The 17,716-nt window shown below is 47.3% G+C and overlaps 1 protein-coding gene across 4 annotated transcripts; it reads right to left on the bottom strand.

Annotated features, from left to right (window-relative positions):
* Positions 1-2,786: 2,786 nt before the first annotated feature.
* On the bottom strand, positions 2,787-17,630 carry LOC111835922 (dnaJ homolog subfamily C member 5-like). Of its 4 annotated transcripts, none has more exons than XM_023796715.2 (6): positions 17,147-17,630; positions 10,816-10,918; positions 10,531-10,643; positions 9,763-9,976; positions 6,032-6,203; positions 2,787-5,950 (listed from the first exon to the last, which is right to left on the bottom strand). In XM_023796715.2, the coding sequence occupies exons 3-6, from the start codon at positions 10,638-10,640 to the stop codon at positions 5,844-5,846; spliced, it is 603 nt and encodes a 200-aa protein (XP_023652483.1). In that variant the 5' UTR covers positions 10,641-10,643; positions 10,816-10,918; positions 17,147-17,630; the 3' UTR covers positions 2,787-5,843. The 4 variants fall into 4 exon arrangements, with proteins under 4 accessions (XP_023652483.1, XP_023652481.1, XP_023652484.1 ...); XM_023796713.2 differs by having other exon boundaries at positions 10,531-10,646; positions 17,147-17,629; XM_023796716.2 differs by lacking the exon at positions 10,816-10,918 and having other exon boundaries at positions 10,531-10,646.
* Positions 17,631-17,716: the final 86 nt, after the last annotated feature.

The raw sequence follows: 17,716 nt of genomic DNA, 5'->3' as shown, positions 1-17,716 counted from the left end.
TCTTGGTCTGGATTTTTCCTTTCTGGACCTGAATTATGCACCTCTGTCTGCATCAGGGCTCTTCAGATCTGGCCCACGATTCCAAATCCAGGCCTTGTTTTCAGTTCTCCCAGGTACCTAATTTAATAATTACTGACTGGCCACTGAGGCTTCACATCTGGTTCACAGGTAAAGGAATGCTGGGAAATCAGCAGTGCTTGACCCTTGAGGTCCGTGATTTGAATAGCCCTGGTCTAAATATTTATAGACCAGGGGTGGCCAATCACCTGGGGTCAGTTAGGATGATTCCAAGGGCGCCAGAGTGACAAAGGGCTCTAAAAAATTTGGAAAATAACTGGATTGGTCTGGACTGGGGGACCCAATATGATATGCTTTTATGGGGCCCAAAATCTTTAGCAACGCTCCTGCCAATCACCATGCAGTTCCCTAATTACATAACTAAAGGTTATACCAAAAACCTTCATGCCCCTTAGACCTATTTTAGGGGGCCTCTGTTGGCCACCGTTGTTGTAGACCAGGGTTCCCAACTCCAGTCCTGGAGGGCCGGAGCCCTGTGTAGCTTAGTTCTTTCCCTGTTCTACCATAAATGATTCAGCTCAAGAGCTGTGTGGTAATTAGCACAAGGAGTTGAATCAGGTGTGTTAAACGAGGGGAAACCCAAAAATGTGCAGGGCTCCGGCCCTCCAGGACTGGCGTTGGGCAGCCCTGTTGTAGACATTTCTCTACAACTTCCCATTTGGCCTTTAGCTTCTTCTGTCTCTTACTGGAAGAATATAAAGCTGGTGGTTTGTGTATCTGTGATCCGATTCTGTGCATCGCTGCCCCTAGAGCAGGACTTGCAGTGTGCTGGGTGTGTGCACAGTATCACCTCATGCAACATCAAGTGGTGTCTTACCTAAAATGCTTCCTAGTTAAAATATACAGTGTGATGACAGCTTTGAGTCAGATATAACTAAAAGGAGACTGGAATATGGCCCATGATCCAAAGCTGAGCATCTCAGATTGTACTTTTATTCTAATTTTATATTTGCATTGAAGAAATCCCACTCACATCTGACTGTCCAGATGTTTCCCATTTTAATGAAGATGTTCTCAGCCTAGTGATTCAGAAATCCCATCTTCCCTCTTAGATGAAAAACATGGTTCGATTCGCTGATCTGAAGAGTGGGCTGCTCTTAGATAAAGCTGGTAGGTCACGTGAGACGGTAACAAGCGTGTCCACTCCATCACTCTGCCCAAAGAAGCAGGACGTGCGTCTCACTATAAAACACGATGGCTGAGAACCACAGCACAGCTCGGCACTGTCCCTCCTGCAAACACAGTCTTCAGCTGCAGCACAGTGGCATCGTAAGTGAATTCTTGGTCATTGTGGTTCTTTGTTTTTCATGATTGTGCAAACAGTCTACATTGCATGTTAAAGTGATTAGTGGTGAAATTTAAACTAAAGTCAATAAATTTTGGTTTTCATCGTTGTGCCAATTATTCTCATACTACGAATCACTTGACGCTTGAGGCACAGTGACAGGGGTGTATTCTGATGAAACTGAGCAACCGGAACCTTCTGTCTAATGTACTATCTGTCTTTGCTCTAGGTGTGGAGTCACAGGGTAACAGTCATGAGCAAATTCCACATCCTGTTTTCCACCTCGCTCCTCCAGGCATGTCTATGGTTGAGCAACAGTCATCCAGTTGACATTCAGCCAGAATTTGACAGAAGGCTGTTTGCAAACTGTGAGCCGTGGTTTGGGCATCAGCAAAGCCCAGTTCTCCACACAGAGAATGAGGCTGTGCTTGGAAATCTGCACAGGTCAACCCTTCCCGAAGGAACCAGCAGCAGGAGGCTGCAAACACAGGCCAGATCCAGACAGCGGTGTTCTGTCACTGGGGACCTTAAGTGTTCAGAGCGAACCGAAGTGGACGAGGAGCGGCTGAAGAGGTTGGTCACGATGGACAAACCAAACTCTCTCGATCTGACCTTTCATCTTCTCAGAGAATTTCTTCAAACATCTAGATCTGAGAAGATGGCTCAGAAAGCTCGCAACAATAAAAAACTCCTTCAAGCTGTAGGCAAGTAGGGGCCTGGACATCCTAACTCAAACTCAGAAGCTTCCATAGGAAGTATATGTAGATTTTCTAGAAGAACTTTCTAGTTCACCAACCATAAGGCTGTAGCCATGAGGTCAACATTGGGAGGAACCAAAGCTGTAATTATAATATTTACTGGGTAGCATATCTGATTATTAGGGGGACGTGTTCCCCCCAGTATATACTATAATCATGGGTGGATCAAGTACATGTGAATCACTGAAATACTGGGGTAACTAATGTAGATTATTTCAGTGTCTCTGATTAAAATAAAGAAGGTGAGATGAAAGGTTACAAATTGGTTGGCAGTAATTGACAAAAGTTCCTTGCTGTTTCGTTACATGTCCTTTTGCTGGCCTTGTTCTCAGTAAACACTGTATTTTGTTTTATAGAAGAGTCATTACTGTATAGCACGCCTGTGACTCGCTGGCCTTTTTCACTGTATTTTCTTTTACAGAGTCATCACTGCAACAGTAATTCATTATCCCACAGTCACTGTATACCCACCCCCCATTGTGTAGTATGTATCCTCACTTGTTTATAAAGAATAAAAAAAGGAAAAATAAATGAATAATGCGTTGGTCGGATACAGGAAAAATTGTGTATTTCATTCCCATTTTGATAATTAATACACTGAATTGTCTCAGTAAAAGACTCAAAGTTGGGAAAATGACACACACATACCAAAAGGCACCACAAAAAATGTTCCAAAACATTTATTTTACAACAGCAAATTCAATAAATTACCAACATTTTTCTTTCCTGTCTGATGTGACCATGCTAAAACAAAACTATTACTTTAGTTATATTTAAGTGTATGTACAGAGTTCAACCATTAAGTTGTGTTACACACAGTTTAATAGTCACAACTAAATTACATACCATTAAAAACTATGCTTTATTAAAAACATTGAAAAATAAATACAACACATATTACTATGACACTATTTTCGGTTTAAAGATTCTTAAAATAAATCTGCCAGTCTCTGATGCTTAACAGTCTGAAACATGTACCGTCTATCTCTTGACAGTTTGCACTTAATGGCAAATCCTTGGGGATTGTCTCAAGTCTTGTTACCCACATTGACATTGGCACTAAAAACAAGACGACACAAAGCGTTGGTTGTTTTCACACCAGCTATTTCTCTGGCGTGTGTGCCTTGGTTATACATCTGATCACTGTCACCCACTGTGGGAGCTGATGATGCGAGACCCAGCTTAGCTGTGGCATGTACATTATACCACGAGATCATGATCATTTCTGTGCTACCACATGCAAACAAAATATTAAACTGCAGTGAACCATTCAACAAGCAATGCTCCTACAGGCTGCTCTTCTTTGTTGGCAGAGATTAGACGTGAACTGAACACTTGAGTCTTTTTTTTCCTGGCACGTGACAAACAGTGAATATTGTTACAGGCCCAGTTTACATCAGCAAAGAAAATCACATTACTCTCTGATCTGGTTACACGAGTGTAATGCAGGCTAACAGGATAGTGCTATATACACAGAAATATGTACAAAGATGCAGGAGAATTACAGGATCTTGCAGAAGGAAAATGATGCAGTTACTGAATATGAAGTTTTCTGCTAAACAGGAGACAGAAGCAGTTTAAATTTCACCTGCATGAGCCCAGCCACATCTCCTGCTCAATGCACACAGAGCATGTGGAAGCAAAAACGGGAAAAACATACAGCTGAAGATATCTTGCGATTAAAAAAATCCCATCTCCCAGCCAACCTGTGCTTCTTACAAAACAAAGTTATTTGTTAGATGCTTTGGGATAAATGTTAGGAACCTTCTTTTTAATGAGCCATTTTTCACAGTAGTTTTTTTTTTTTTTTAAGTCCTTCCAGTCTTTCCTATATGGTGGCCTTTATGCAATTGTCAAACATTTTAACTCATCGGTGCCAACAAAATGTAAATAGTTGTTCAAGGACAAATTAGAGCCGATTATGAGGGTGTGGGGGACGACGACACCAGGGTTCATCCTGAGGTTTGTAAGGTGAGAGAAAAGAACGAGGCAGTTTTTTTTTTTTTTACACCTACATAACATCTGGCGCTGAGCTGAGGGTATATTCTTCAGAGATAAATCTGCCCATTAGAAGCTCAAAAGGACACTCAAATTTCAACACGTCCTGTAGCCCGTCCGGAAAGAAGCACAGAATAAGCACAGATTAAACCAGAGAAAGACCCAAAAATACAAAATGAAGAGAAGCACTGTTAGGGAGGCCCTGTGGAGACGGGACCAGCTGGGAGGCGCCGGGCAATCCACTGCCAACAACAACCCGGAATGAGCGCTTTGTGGGATCAGCTTGTACCATAAAGCACCCGAGTCTTCCAGGAGATCAACCCGCAGGAAATTCAGTTGGGGGGGAAACATGGAGCAGGAGCAACCCCTAATGGGACCGTCTGCATAGGGAGACGTTTACAGCTGCAGCTAACACCATCAGCGGTTGCAGAGAGTGACCAGGGGTGGAAATTAACACATAAGACCCAAGCTGGGATATTCACTGAGGATCCACTTGGCATGGGAGGGACACCGAGCTGGTAGGAATGTAAAGCACGACCCCTCCCAACCCCCAACATAACACCCAAAAAGAAAAATGGCGGAGTTTAGACGGAGTTTCAATCGGTTGCTACAGAACTATAGCAGGAAGTTAGGGAGAGACCATGTGAGAAGCCGGGGGGGGGGAGGAGACCTGACGTTACACTGAAGCCACGGGGAAATGGGAACCAGCAAGCAGATCTTGAGGATTAAGCTGCTGTGTGAAGGGGCAGCGGAGCACTCAGCACCCCCCCTCAGCAACGCCATCTCCACAAAATCCTCACGACGCCACTGAAAACGGGAGCAACTCCATCCCACTGTGGACCATTCCATTATACTGTCCTCACACACTTATGAATGGGGGGGGGGTGCCTATGGGCAAGCAAACGCCTAATACCCCCGGGCCCCATCTCTCAAAAGGGGGAAAAGCTGCAGAAAGGGGACAGGCAGGTACTGGAGATCAGAATCACAGCCTAAGCCAGCCCAACATGAGAAGAGCATGGCGCCGTTACCTGGGCCGACACAGGACAGTCACAAGGGGGCACCACAGAGCCACATGCATGGCACAGAGCAGAAGAAACATCCTGTCGAACACGATGGCCAACATGAGACAGCGCAGCCGAGGTGGTCCCGCACCAGCAGGGGGCTGGTTACCTCTGGGGGGTGTCACAGGGCAGGTCTGGCCCGTCAGTCTGGTCAGTCTGGCCCCATCCCCCCCGGCTGCTTCCATCACACGTCGAGCTCAGACACGGAGGAGGGCACAGGCATGCAGGGGTCCGAGTCTCGTGCACATGAGCGTCGGCCTGTGGGTGACCGTGAGGCTGGCAGCACCGCAGCAGGGGACAGGAGGGGACAAGGGGACACAGGGCCTAGGGGACATGCTGGAACCGGGACCGAGGCACACGCACACAACCAGAGAACCTACCCAAGAAATATTAAGCACATGTATGAAACAGAACAAAGAGCAGATCTGAAATGGACCATGAACTCCAAAAACACAAACACACACACTGACAAAACCGAACGTCCGTCTGCTTTCAAAAAGAGCAGCTTCCCCACTGCCCGGCCCGAGGGGGGGGCCAGGCCCGTCAGGCTGCTCTGCCCCATTCTGCTGCGCTGCAAATGACCTCTTCAGATTCACCCCGCCTGCACCCCTCTGGCCTGGCTTTTCTGGGGCTGGGGGGTGGGGGGGGGGGGGGTGCAGGGGCCTAGTTGAAGCCAGTGTCAGTGTGGTAGCTAGAGTAGTGGATGTCGGTGTTCAGCTGGGTCGTCTCGGTCGCAGACGCGGGCTGCATCGTGATGGGGGCTGAGGAGTCTGAGATAAACGCAGAGCCTCAAAGTTAAAAGCTGGGTTAGATAAACTCCCTGGAGCGTGTGCACACATCTGATGACTCACCCTTCTCGTCAGACTGGAGCTCGGCCTCTAGGTCTTCGGGCGACACGTAGAACTCCTGATCCTGGCCCTCTGGTGGACGCGGCTTGCATTTCCCACAGCAGCAGTTACAGCAGCAGCAGAGGCAGCAGCAGAAGTAGCAGCCTGTCGCCAGGCCACACAATACAAAGAGGGCCTGCAGGAGGCAGTAGAGAGGGAGGAAATCCGGATCATGTGATCAAAGAGGAACGAGAGATGAGATGGCAATGATAGTGTAAGATTTAGATGGAAAGCGGCAATTGGTGTAACCTGGGATATGGAATTGATGTAACCTGGGACATGTGCACCGGTAGGGTCAACCGATTATCCTTAACAAGAGATTAAGGATAAAGAGAGCTCAACCCCAACCTTGTGGCAGACCTACTCTGTCAGCATATGCTGGTGAATCACTCAAATGTAGCTTCTAAAATGACCTACACTGAAAGAAGCAGGCGGAGCCTGATGTCACTCGGAAGATTAAGTTTATATGTAATACTGTGTGCAGTAGTAGGCCAGCAGCTGTGCTGATTTATAAGCCATGGCCAGTGGGGCATGTACAGCCTGAAGGGGTTAGACTTCTGCAGTCACACCAAAGACTAATATTACCAGCTGCTGAGCCCAAAGTGGAGTCCTTGGGAGGATGCAAATGCCTAACACAGTAGCTGTCTGTTACTGTTCAGCCTGGATCATCCGCACTGTCTCCATGACAGTCTGCCAGGAGTCGAGGGGTAACGACAAGACGACCAGCTGCCCTTTGCTGGGCCCATAATGGCAAGTATAGGTCACTGCAGGCTGGCTCGTCGAGAGGTTAGCGGGCGGGCGATGTCCAGAGGTTAGCGGGCGGGCGGATGGTGTCCAGAGGTTAGCGGGGGGGCGGGCGGATGGTGTCCAGAGGTTAGCGGGGGGGCGGGCGGATGGTGTCCAGAGGTTAGCGGGGGGGCGGGCGGATGGTGTCCAGAGGTTAGCGGGGGGGCGGGCGGATGGTGTCCAGAGGTTAGCGGGGGGGCGGGTAGGCGGTGTCCAGAGGTTAGCGGGCCGGCGGGCGGTGTCCAGAGGTTAGCCGGCGGGCGGTGTCCAGAGGTTAGCGGGCCGGCGGGCGGTGTCCAGAGGTTAGCGGGCCGGCGGGCGGTGTCCAGAGGTTAGCGGGCGGGCGGTGTCCAGAGGTTAGCGGGCGGGCGGGCGGTGTCCAGAGGTTAGCGGGCCGGCGGGCGGTGTCCAGAGGTTAGCGGGCGGGCGGTGTCCAGAGGTTAGCGGGCGGGCGGTGTCCAGAGGTTAGCGGGCGGGCGGTGTCCAGAGGTTAGCGGGCGGGCGGTGTCCAGAGGTTAGCGGGCCGGCGGGCGGTGTCCAGAGGTTAGCGGGCGGGCGGTGTCCAGAGGTTAGCGGGCGGGCGGTGTCCAGAGGTTAGCGGGCGGGCGGTGTCCAGAGGTTAGCGGGCCGGCGGGCGGTGTCCAGAGGTTAGCGGGCGGGCGGTGTCCAGAGGTTAGCGGGCGGGCGGTGTCCAGAGGTTAGCGGGCCGGCGGGCGGTGTCCAGAGGTTAGCGGGCGGGCGGTGTCCAGAGGTTAGCGGGCGGGCGGTGTCCAGAGGTTAGCGGGTGGCCGGGCGGGCGGTGTCCAGAGGTTAGCCGGCGGGCGGTGTCCAGAGGTTAGCGGGCGGGCGGTGTCCAGAGGTTAGCGGGTGGCCGGGCGGGCGGTGTCCAGAGGTTAGCGGGCGGGCGGTGTCCAGAGGTTAGCGGGCGGGCGGTGTCCAGAGGTTAGCGGGCGGGCGGTGTCGAGGAAAAGAGTGTGGTGAAGACCCACCTGTTCCAGGAATTTCTCTACTAGCCTGATGCCTCTTTATGTTCTTTGTGCTCTTATGTTGCACTTCTGGTCATTGAAGTCTTATTAGGTTCTTGCTATGTTAAAGCTGTCCTGTAGTTGTATAGTTCTTGTGTAGCTCCTCCTCTGGTACTGCTTACACTTGTACCTGGGCATTCATTGGAAGCTCAGCCTAGCCACACTCATCAGTTGACTCCTTTGAATTAATGTGCCGTTTGCCTCACTTGTACGTCACTTTGGACAAAACAATCTGCTAAATGTGTTAAACGTAAATGTACTGTATCCTATAGCCACAAAGGTTTGAAACTAGGGCTGCACGATATTGGGAATAAATCACATTGCAATATTTATTCTTTCTGCGATATAGATTGCGATATTGGGATTTTAAAAATTCTAATTAGTTCAATAGCTCTATTGCAGGGGTATTCAACTAAAACTTAAAGAGGTCCAGTTAGAGAAAATTTTGAAGCAAAGAAATCATAATGTCTAACTATTTAGTGTGATGTATATTTAAGTAGCATATCAGTTGTATCAACATTGCATGTAATCAGTACCTGACTGTCAAATCAAATTAATTCAGTGCAATTCAATTCGAGATGTCTGAACACACATGTAACAGTTCTTACCTTGTAAATAGTATGCTTTTGTATTTAACCATATAAACACACTTTTGACGTAGCTCATTTTAGGTTTATAATAGAATAATATAGATTTGCCGTAAGATTTCCTGCGCAAGTCTGAAATCATGAGTGCCAGATGCTCATTCAGCCAGATGCTGAAAACGTACAATTTTTGTTTCACCTGAGTTGATCTATATAACAGATAATATTACTTTACACATATGTTAAAAAGCGGAAACTTCCACGAACATGAAATTACTTATAAACTATGTCTATTTATCCAACATGTTATATAATACATACTGTATTTGACAACTTTTCAGCTACAGTATATGATTTCAGGACAGACCAGCCACTCTCTTAGGAACATTACGGATTTTTGGTTGCGGGTGTTCGCTTCGCTGCTGTTATTAAGCAGCCACTCTGTTAGGAACATTACGGCTTTTTGATCGCTTTGCTGCTGTTATTAACACTAAGGGCACATTAGCGCAGACAAAGGGCTGCAAAAGCCGAACTACGCTTCGCAGTTAAAGGCGTTTGACGTGCATTGGTGTGGGAAGCGGCAGTTCTAGTGCTAAACCACTACCGAAAAGACTACAAAAGCTGTGGCGGTTAAAATAGAAGGCCCCCATCAGGTTTTAAATCATAACTTTCTGTTTTGGCTATCGATCCAGGTCCGTATGGGACAGCTTCTGGGTCCGGGTCCGGCGCGGTCCGCCTGTTAGTGACCGCTGCTCTATTGGTATAATTAATCATTCTAGAAAGATTGACCTGATTTAGCCCAAATGTAATGGTAATGATAACTTAATCAGTACTAAACAGAGCATGAGCATTAAACTATGGAAGCTTATTGCATATGAGAGTTAACATGAGTGACAAAATAACGCTGGGTTAAATGGTTAGAATGTTTGTGCTTGGTGGTTCGTTCTGTGATCGACATGTTTGTTAGCTGCCGGTGCAAAGCTGCGTGTCGACTCCGTATCCAAAAACCTTTAAATTGATTTAAATTATGTTAGACAGACTTTTGTGGATTGTTAAAGAATAAGAACAGTGTGACATTTGTTAGTTCAGCAAAAACACCAAAAGCGTTGTCCACGCCGCTTAATTTAATTTGCGTTACTTAACATCGCACATCCTGCGATGTGACTATTGCACGTGCGTACATCGCAATGACGATGCTGAAACGATATATCGTGCAGCCCTATTTGAAACCCATACCCACAGAGAGCAGGGAACCTGAAAACCCGCAGAGCCACCCTGAGTCCTCGATCTGCTCACTCACCTTGGCCCACCAGCTAGACAGCACGAAGTAGGTGTTGACATTCTCTTCACCAAACTGCTCGGCCACATAAAGGCCCAAGGAGCCATACTTGTCGTAGATGTTGCGCTTGGTGGGGTCCGTCAGGATGGTGTGAGCGCTGTTGATCTCCTTGAACTTCTCAGCCGCCTCTGGGTTGTCTGGGTTCTTGTCAGGGTGGAACTTCAGTGCTAATTTCCTGCGGTGCCCAGACACAGTGTTACCAGTGTTACACCGTATCTATGGTAAATACGCATATCCAAAAATTATCATGATATTAGTTTATGTAGAACTTCTGAGACTTTTTTTTTTTTTTTTTAACAGTTTATTCAGGTACAGCTTGTCCACATGTATTTCACACAGAAAAGCAGCAGGATATTTCTCAGCGCAAGCTCAAAACGCGAGGTTCCACTCCTGACCACTAGGTGCCACATTTGCAAGCCTCAGCAGAGTTTCACAGCTCACTGCCTCCCTCTTGTGACAATCAGCAGGAACTGAACTTAAAAATAACCTGTTCAAAGAAAACCCACCTTCACAGGGGAGGGGAGGCTATAAAAGCCACGTGTTAAGAAAAAGGCTCCCTGTAGCATCACAGGCAAAAGTGAGCTATTTCACACATGCAGCTGGCTTGTAGGTCAGGGAAAATGATAAGAGGGGGAGGGGCAGATGGAGGGGGGGGGGGGTAAGCTGGAGCCAGGGTGGGGCAGAGCCTGACACAATGGCAGGGGGACGTGCAGAGAGCAGATGCCTCACCTGTAGGACTTCTTGATGTCATCAGGAGTGGCAATCTTGTCGACCCCCAGCACACGATACAGGCTCTCCCCCGAGGTGGAGAGCGAGCGTTGCCTATGCTGCTCCGACATGACCTGCTGGGGGGTGGGGTGGTAATCAGTTAGGGAGAACAGAGAAAAGTCTCCTCCCCCCCCCCATGCGTTTTGGAAAGAAGGATCAGTGTCAAAGTTAGAAGGAATCCCGGGACATGCTTCCCACACAAACGGTGACGATCGCAACTGACAGTGAAAACAGAGGCAACCTAACCTTAAAACACAAGGCTTGGCTGAGGTTGAACTTGGTTCTTGGCTAGAAGAGCTGGAGGAGATGAAGGAGGAGGAGGTGGAAGATGCAGCGCTGGCCCAGGAGGCTGTGACAGTCAGGGAGTGAGACAGGTAAAGCAGCAGGCAGACACGAGGAGGAGAAAGCTAAACCAAGGGGGCTTTTCACAGCACCAGGAACCACACTTTGGGTACTTCCAAAAAAATAAATAAAATAAATAAATGGACAGTACTACTTGTGTCATTTTGAACCCCTTTTTGCATTATTTTTTTCTTTTATTTATGGTTGCTTTCTGAGTTTGTCACTTTTTTTCACAAGGTTGTGTTGCGTTTCAGAGATTTATTCCATTTGCATAATTAAATTGACCAAGTCCCAACCCCAAAGGACCGAAGTACCAAAAAAGTACCACAGCTGGTTTGGCACTTTCGGTACTGGAACTTTTGGTATTGGTACTCAACCGGAAGTCAGTGGAAAAGGGAAAGTACCGTACCAGAAGTACGGCACCAAGTGCAGTGGAAAAGCACCTTAAGAGTATGCAGAACCCCAAAGAAGCCCCCAGATAGAATCCAGCCAGCACAGTCTCACACCCCAATTTAACCTCAAAGAAAGTCAGACGCATAAATGCTGTTGAGGTTTCCCTGCAACCCACCAGTGTGTTCTGGATCAGCCCGTATGTACATCCCCCCCCCCCCCCCATGGGACTGTCACCCATGGAAACACCCTGCCCCTACCTCATCCTTCGGAAGACACCTCACTATTACTCAGTACCAATGGTGCTGAGCTCAGAGGCACGATTACCACCAAGGGCCTCATTTAAAAGCACAGATGGTAACAGCACGCTTTCCCTCAGGCCCTTAACCACTCTGCCACCCTATGAGCTCCATCTTTGTGGCTCTCCTAGCAGCTGCATCCTGGCACACCGCAAGCCCCTTGGGGCCAGACAGAACAAGCCCCCCCCCCCCCCCCCAGGAAAACAGCATAAGTTTGCAGTTTTCTGAGGGCTGACCAGGATGCGCATTAACTGATCAAGAGATGTGATGCAAGTTCCTAGAACGCATGCGCCCCCCCCCCCCCCCACGTACAGGGCACCAGCTACCGCATGCCTTGCAGATTAGCGCTGCCCTACTGCCTGCCTCCAGCAGGAGATGTCCTGTGGAACCTTGTAGCAAGAGATTTCACATTTACATTTTCAGCAGATGCTTTCATTCAAAGCAATGTACAAGTGTGACGGCAGGGTCAGACAGTCTCTGGAGCAGCTGGGGGCTAAGGGCCTTGCTCAGGGGCCCAATGGTGCGGCAGGTTATCACCAGTGATTTCCTGAATCGATTAGATTCCGATTCACAAGGTCCCAATTAGGGATGCTCCTTTTGACCGTTTAACCGTTAACCGAAATAATTAATTTTGACCGAATATTACTATCAGTTAAACGGTTTAAAATGTTTTTATATATATTTTAATTATTAGTAGTAGTATGAAGTTTTGTGGCATCTCAGCTGAAGATCGCTTTTCACGTTCTAAATACACTGGGTTTGAATCGCGACTGTGATTACAGGCACACAGGCTTAGCCCACTGAGCCATGAACACAGGTACGAGCTTTGCTGCTGAAAATGGAAACATTGGCGCAAAGCTTCAGCGGCAGAGACGTATCCGTGTGCTATATTGTAGCCGATCGGTGTAAACACTACCCAGACATGTGCTCTTGTTTTATTTCGGTTACAATGGGCGTATTCACATATTTCTTTATCCAATACTAACTGTCGGATTATCATGTTGTTATCATGCGAATAGCGCAATTTGCAAGTGGGAAGGCGATCAGAGCTGCTTCGAGACGCAGACGCTTAAGTCAGTCACTCTTGTTCTTTCTATTCGTATCACGAAGCTATAAAAATATATTTAGTTTCTACCTACCTATATATATATATATATATATATATATATATATTTGAAAAGTAGACCGTCCAAGGTTTCTGAGGGTGTTTTTTAAATGTGTATATGATAAAACCTCGCAGAGTTATTTAAATGGTTTGGCGAAATTTCTGTCAGATCCCGCCGGCGGGACCGCCGACCCCAGAGGAATTTAATATTCTAATCTAAATCAGTTAACGGTTAATGTTCGGTTAACGAACGGCGGTTGTCGGTTGGGAAAATTAATCGAAATGAGCATCCCTAGTCCCAATTCAATTCAATTTTTGTTTTGATTTAATCATGAATCGATTATTTCAGTTACAATACCAGTTTTACTTAGGAAAGAGATTCTCAGAGAACTAATGCTGTAAATTTTACCCTCTAACCTATTCACATTCATTCATTTTTTGCAACTGCTTGTCCTATTCAGGGTCAGGAGGGGTCCGGAGCTTATGGGTCCATCCTGGAGGCTACAGGAAGAAGGCAAAGAACAACCCAGGATGGGGCACCAACCCATCACAAGGCGCACTCACAATTATGAGCAATTTGATAGCTCCAATTAGCCTCAGCATGTTTTTGGACTGTGGGGGGGAAACCGGAGTATCTGGAGGAAACCCCACAATGACACAGAGAACATGTGAACTCCAAACACAAGGAATCCTAGCAGAGACTTGAACCCAGGTCCCAGAGATGTGAGGCAACAGTGATAACCCATGCACTTAACATACGACTGTGCTTCTGTCCAAACACACACACACACACACACACACAAAAAAATTGATCTTGGTATTTTATGAACGAATGTCGGAGTATGCAAATGAAGATCATGAAATCAGGAAAAAATAACAGTGACATTAATCTGCCAACTATGGGATCTGAACCTGCAACCTTCTGACCAGGGACACAGAGCCCCAATGCAGAGAGGAAGACATGCCCACCACCACATGACAGCTGTTGGACTGGAGTCTCTGAGCCACCCCCTCAGTCCCAAGACTAGGCACACTGAACACAAGGAAGGCAAAGCAGCTGGGCAGAGGCACACACACCCAGGCATGCAAGCAGAGCCCCCAGAGCCCCCATCCAATGTGCTCATCAATCCACAGGGGGCAACAAGAGCTGCCTCTTCCTCAAATGGGTTCAGTTCACCAACAGGAGGGATGCTGTCAAGCCTGCTACCAAAAGCACAGGAGTGCATCATTAGACCACCCTGAACAAGCAGTAGAGCAGCGAGCAAATAAAAAGCCTCAACAGTGAACCCAGGCTAAGCTGATAGCAAAGAAGCATCACACAGCTGCGGTCTAAACATTCAGAGAGTCCCAAGGTGTTACTGCCAGACACCTGGAAATAATGCACCAATCACAATGCAGGTTTAGGGCCAATGAGCTGTGACACCTTAGTCACATGACTGACCCGCCATTTCAGAAAGCCCCCACGTATTCTTCCTCCTATCCACAACTGATGAAACCTGTCCTTCATTAAGCTGAGCCAACACAAGAGGAGCAGGGGACCCTTCATTCCACCGCACAGTCAGCAAAAAGCATTTTGCACATCTTGTACACTTACTATCAGTAGCTTTGCATTCTTCCACTTCGTCCAAAACACACTTCTTAAAAAGTAAAACTAGAGAAATTTACAAGTATTGACAAAAATTTGAATTTCGGGAAGGATGGCAGCAGATCATTAAATCATGAGTAAAAGGAGGCCCAGGAAAGGGGACAGAGGGGCTGTGCTGGTCACATGACCTGCTGCAGCAAGCCGACATGCCAAGTGATCCAGGAGCAACGTCACGCCCAGTCAGGTCTAGTTGACAAAGCCTGGGGTTTATGTGGTAGGGAGCCCCAGCCAAAGGGACGTAGAGCTGACCATGCTGGTGATGGTTAGTAATACACGATGCAATGGCGGGTCTCCTTAATGATTCACCACTATCTCCCTGCAGGCTAAGAAAATTCAATATGAAGCAGCTTTTGCCAGTTGCACAGTCATAAATAGGACGGGGAAAAAAATAATCAAAAAGTAGCGTTAAACTTCAAATGACTCGTTGCCACATGTGACCGGCTACAGGCCTTCACATCAGCCAGCTGTGCCCTGTCCTAAATATAGCTTGTGGTTGGAGTATGAGTGCCCCCCCCCCGATCTATCTTAGTGCAAAAAGCTGGAACTCTCCATGGCCCCATCCCCAAAGGTTGAATATATGCAACCCCCAGAGAAGAGGGCACCACGCCTGCACCCCATGACAGACGTGCAGAGCCCCCACGTCCCAGCCTGATGAGGCACCACCTCCCACGACTGACGGACACTGCCCACACACAGAGCCTGACAAGGTACTGCACCCACGACTGACGGACACTGTGCCCATGCACTGCATGACAGTACCTACATGTGTGTCATGGACAGCAATATGGGGTAGGTAAGAGAATTTTCCCCACAGGGATCAATGAAGTACTACTATTATATTATTTTTAAGAAAGTAATGCTATTTGTCTTGGCATATTTCTGGAATGTTTGCAAAACACCAAATACTTTCTGGAATCACTTTAATGTCCAGGTAGCCCACACCTGCATGTATTAGGAATTTGTCTTGATAGTATTGGTGCATACATTTACAAACACAGAAGAATTTATTTATATTTATATTACATTAAGTAAAATAGATTTGAGTAAAAGAAATATTCTAATTAATACAGATTAGAACCAGGTTCCCATATACATAAACATATACACTGAGTATAGATGTGCACACATAGCAACAGCAAATATGCAAGCTGTTAAAGATTGTGCGTGTGCGGGGCCAGAGCCAGAGCAGCACGGCAGAAATATTGGAAAAGAAGTCTGAACTGAATTGATTGGCATTTTTGCATGTTGATTTTACCAAAAAAAAAAAACGCTCTAAGATGTAAATTCACTACAGCACAGTCGTCACAATTTCAGACCCTCAGCAGGGGAAAGGGGGAACAAGGGAGCGACAAGATAGGAAACAGAGGAGGACAGAGCACATGCTGGTGGGGAAGCGCGAGTAGACAGAGTCATTAGGGGAGAACAAAGGTCTCAAATCGCCAAGGGGAGTCCTTGCAGCTAGCAATGCAAGGGGCTGATTTGGTGGTGGGGGTCCCCCTTTGTGGATGCTGTGAGAGTTCACAGGAGTAAAAGAATGTAAGAGTGTGACAAGGGGCAAAGAGTGACACTGTGGCTGGTGACAAAATGGGAGAGCACAGAGGTGTGTGTGTCAGAAGGGGACATGTCACTGACAGGACAATCAATCATGAGAGGAAAGTTACATCATCATCTCCATGACTGGAAGCAAGAATGCCAAGATTGATCTGAGGGGCAGCAATGGGGGGCAGGGAATCAGAACGGTGAGAAGACACAGTAGACAAGGTCCCTCAGAGGAAGAAGCACCATGAAATAACACCTGCTTCTTTAACACCGTTATATAGTAACCATATCAATCTGCCTCTGAAGCTTAAATGAAGGCAGCATACGTAAGAGTCCTGCGGGCCTGGGTCTGAAACCCCGTCTGCGGTGTCCCGATGGCGACATGCACGGCGATTGCGTCACCACAACGCGACTGATCACGAAGGATTAATCATCAATGAGTCAGGCTTCTGCCATTACCTGGACAATGAAATCCGACTATACTTAAGGGAATAAAAGCGCGCCCCACCCCCGTGAATACGCCTCCTGCAACCAAGTCCGTGAAAGGAAATCCAGGTTATGTCTGGCGCCTGGCGAGCCAATAAGGAGGAAAGGCTGCCATCAGGACAACGTCAAAGATCAATACGGACATTTCACACACTCGTCAAACTGGAAGAACCAGTACCGGTTGGCAAAATTAGAACAGTCACACACGATACTATTCACAGGATTGCCAAAGTCCTGTACAGTACAAAAGCATTGGGCCTGGAAATCATAACAGTCACAACGCAGAAATACCCAACCGTTCTCCTGCATTTTAAGAGTCTCGGTCAGCAGAAGAGATCCCCGTTAATTCATATCTACCAAGCCGGGAGTGGTGCACCGGACACGGCGCAGGGCAGCTTTGAGTGCCATAGAAGCGGAGAGTAGGGCAAATTCAATCTCAAAAAGCAACAGAGAGTAATCAGCCAACTGGCATACAGCCTGCAAATCACACTAAAACCCAGCAAACAGAAACATGTTTTCGTTAATAAGGCACTGATCCGCGAGAAAACTAGAGTAACATGCGTGTCATCCAATGAACCCAGTACCGTATTCAAGTAGCTAATGTAATGGGAAGGGTTTAAAATAGTCAGTTATATATCGCATCACAAAGTAATACGTTACATTAACAGCATCCATATTGGTTAGCTAGCACTAGCAGTGTACCACTAAGGTCTGCAGGTCAGCACTATTCAAAGGGAAACTACTTTAAATATGCAGACTGCCTTGTCTTACCGTTTTATCAGGCTAGATGGGCTGTGCAACGGCCGGTTTGGTCTGATCAGATGCACGGTGTGAAGGGTGGCTCACATGCCCAGCAAATCGACAGCAGCTGCCGCAGCTCGTCCCTCCGCCCCGTAAATCACGGCGCGCACAGAGGGGGCGGCCCCCTTCAAACTGCGCTTCCCAGTCGAGAGAATCGTTTAGGACTATTATTACTGAACGCTTAAAATTCGACTTCTCCGAAATGCAAAAGTGGCTTAATGAATATATATAAAATATTTGCATTGCAAAGGAAATCATTCGTAATAACAGGCATTAGGTCGCTTTGGCAAAAAGCGTCTGTAAAATAAATAAATAAATAAATGTTAGGTCACGAATCTGTGATTTCAGTGGGTTTTTTTGTTGTTGTTGTGTTCGCACACATTTTCACACTCAGGTTCTGCTATATAATTTTGAGAGTAATAATGAAAAGGTGAAATGTTCTTGCGAATAGAACTTGCTACTATTTTATTGTGTGCTGTGTATATAAAGATGTAACAGATTTTATGTACTTGATAATGAAATAAGTAAAAGCATGGCCCT

The sequence above is a fragment of the Paramormyrops kingsleyae genome, chromosome 8 (assembly GCF_048594095.1).
Source record: "Paramormyrops kingsleyae isolate MSU_618 chromosome 8, PKINGS_0.4, whole genome shotgun sequence".
NCBI lineage: Eukaryota > Metazoa > Chordata > Actinopteri > Osteoglossiformes > Mormyridae > Paramormyrops > Paramormyrops kingsleyae.
Note: the sequence above shows the minus strand (reverse complement) of the source record. Positions and strands in the feature narration are given on the sequence as shown.

What these genes read in the sequence shown, in the direction of transcription:
- LOC111835922 (XM_023796715.2), bottom strand. Translation starts at nt 10,640, where the DNA reads ATGTCGGAGCAGCATAGGCAACGCTCGCTCTCCACCTCGGGGGAGAGC. An exon ending in GACATCAAGAAGTCCTACAG is followed by an intron (nt 9,977 to 10,530) that starts GTGAGGCATCTG and finishes TGGGCACCGCAG; the next exon opens with GAAATTAGCACTGAAGTTCC. An exon ending in TGTCTAGCTGGTGGGCCAAG is followed by an intron (nt 6,204 to 9,762) that starts GTGAGTGAGCAG and finishes TGCCTCCTGCAG; the next exon opens with GCCCTCTTTGTATTGTGTGG.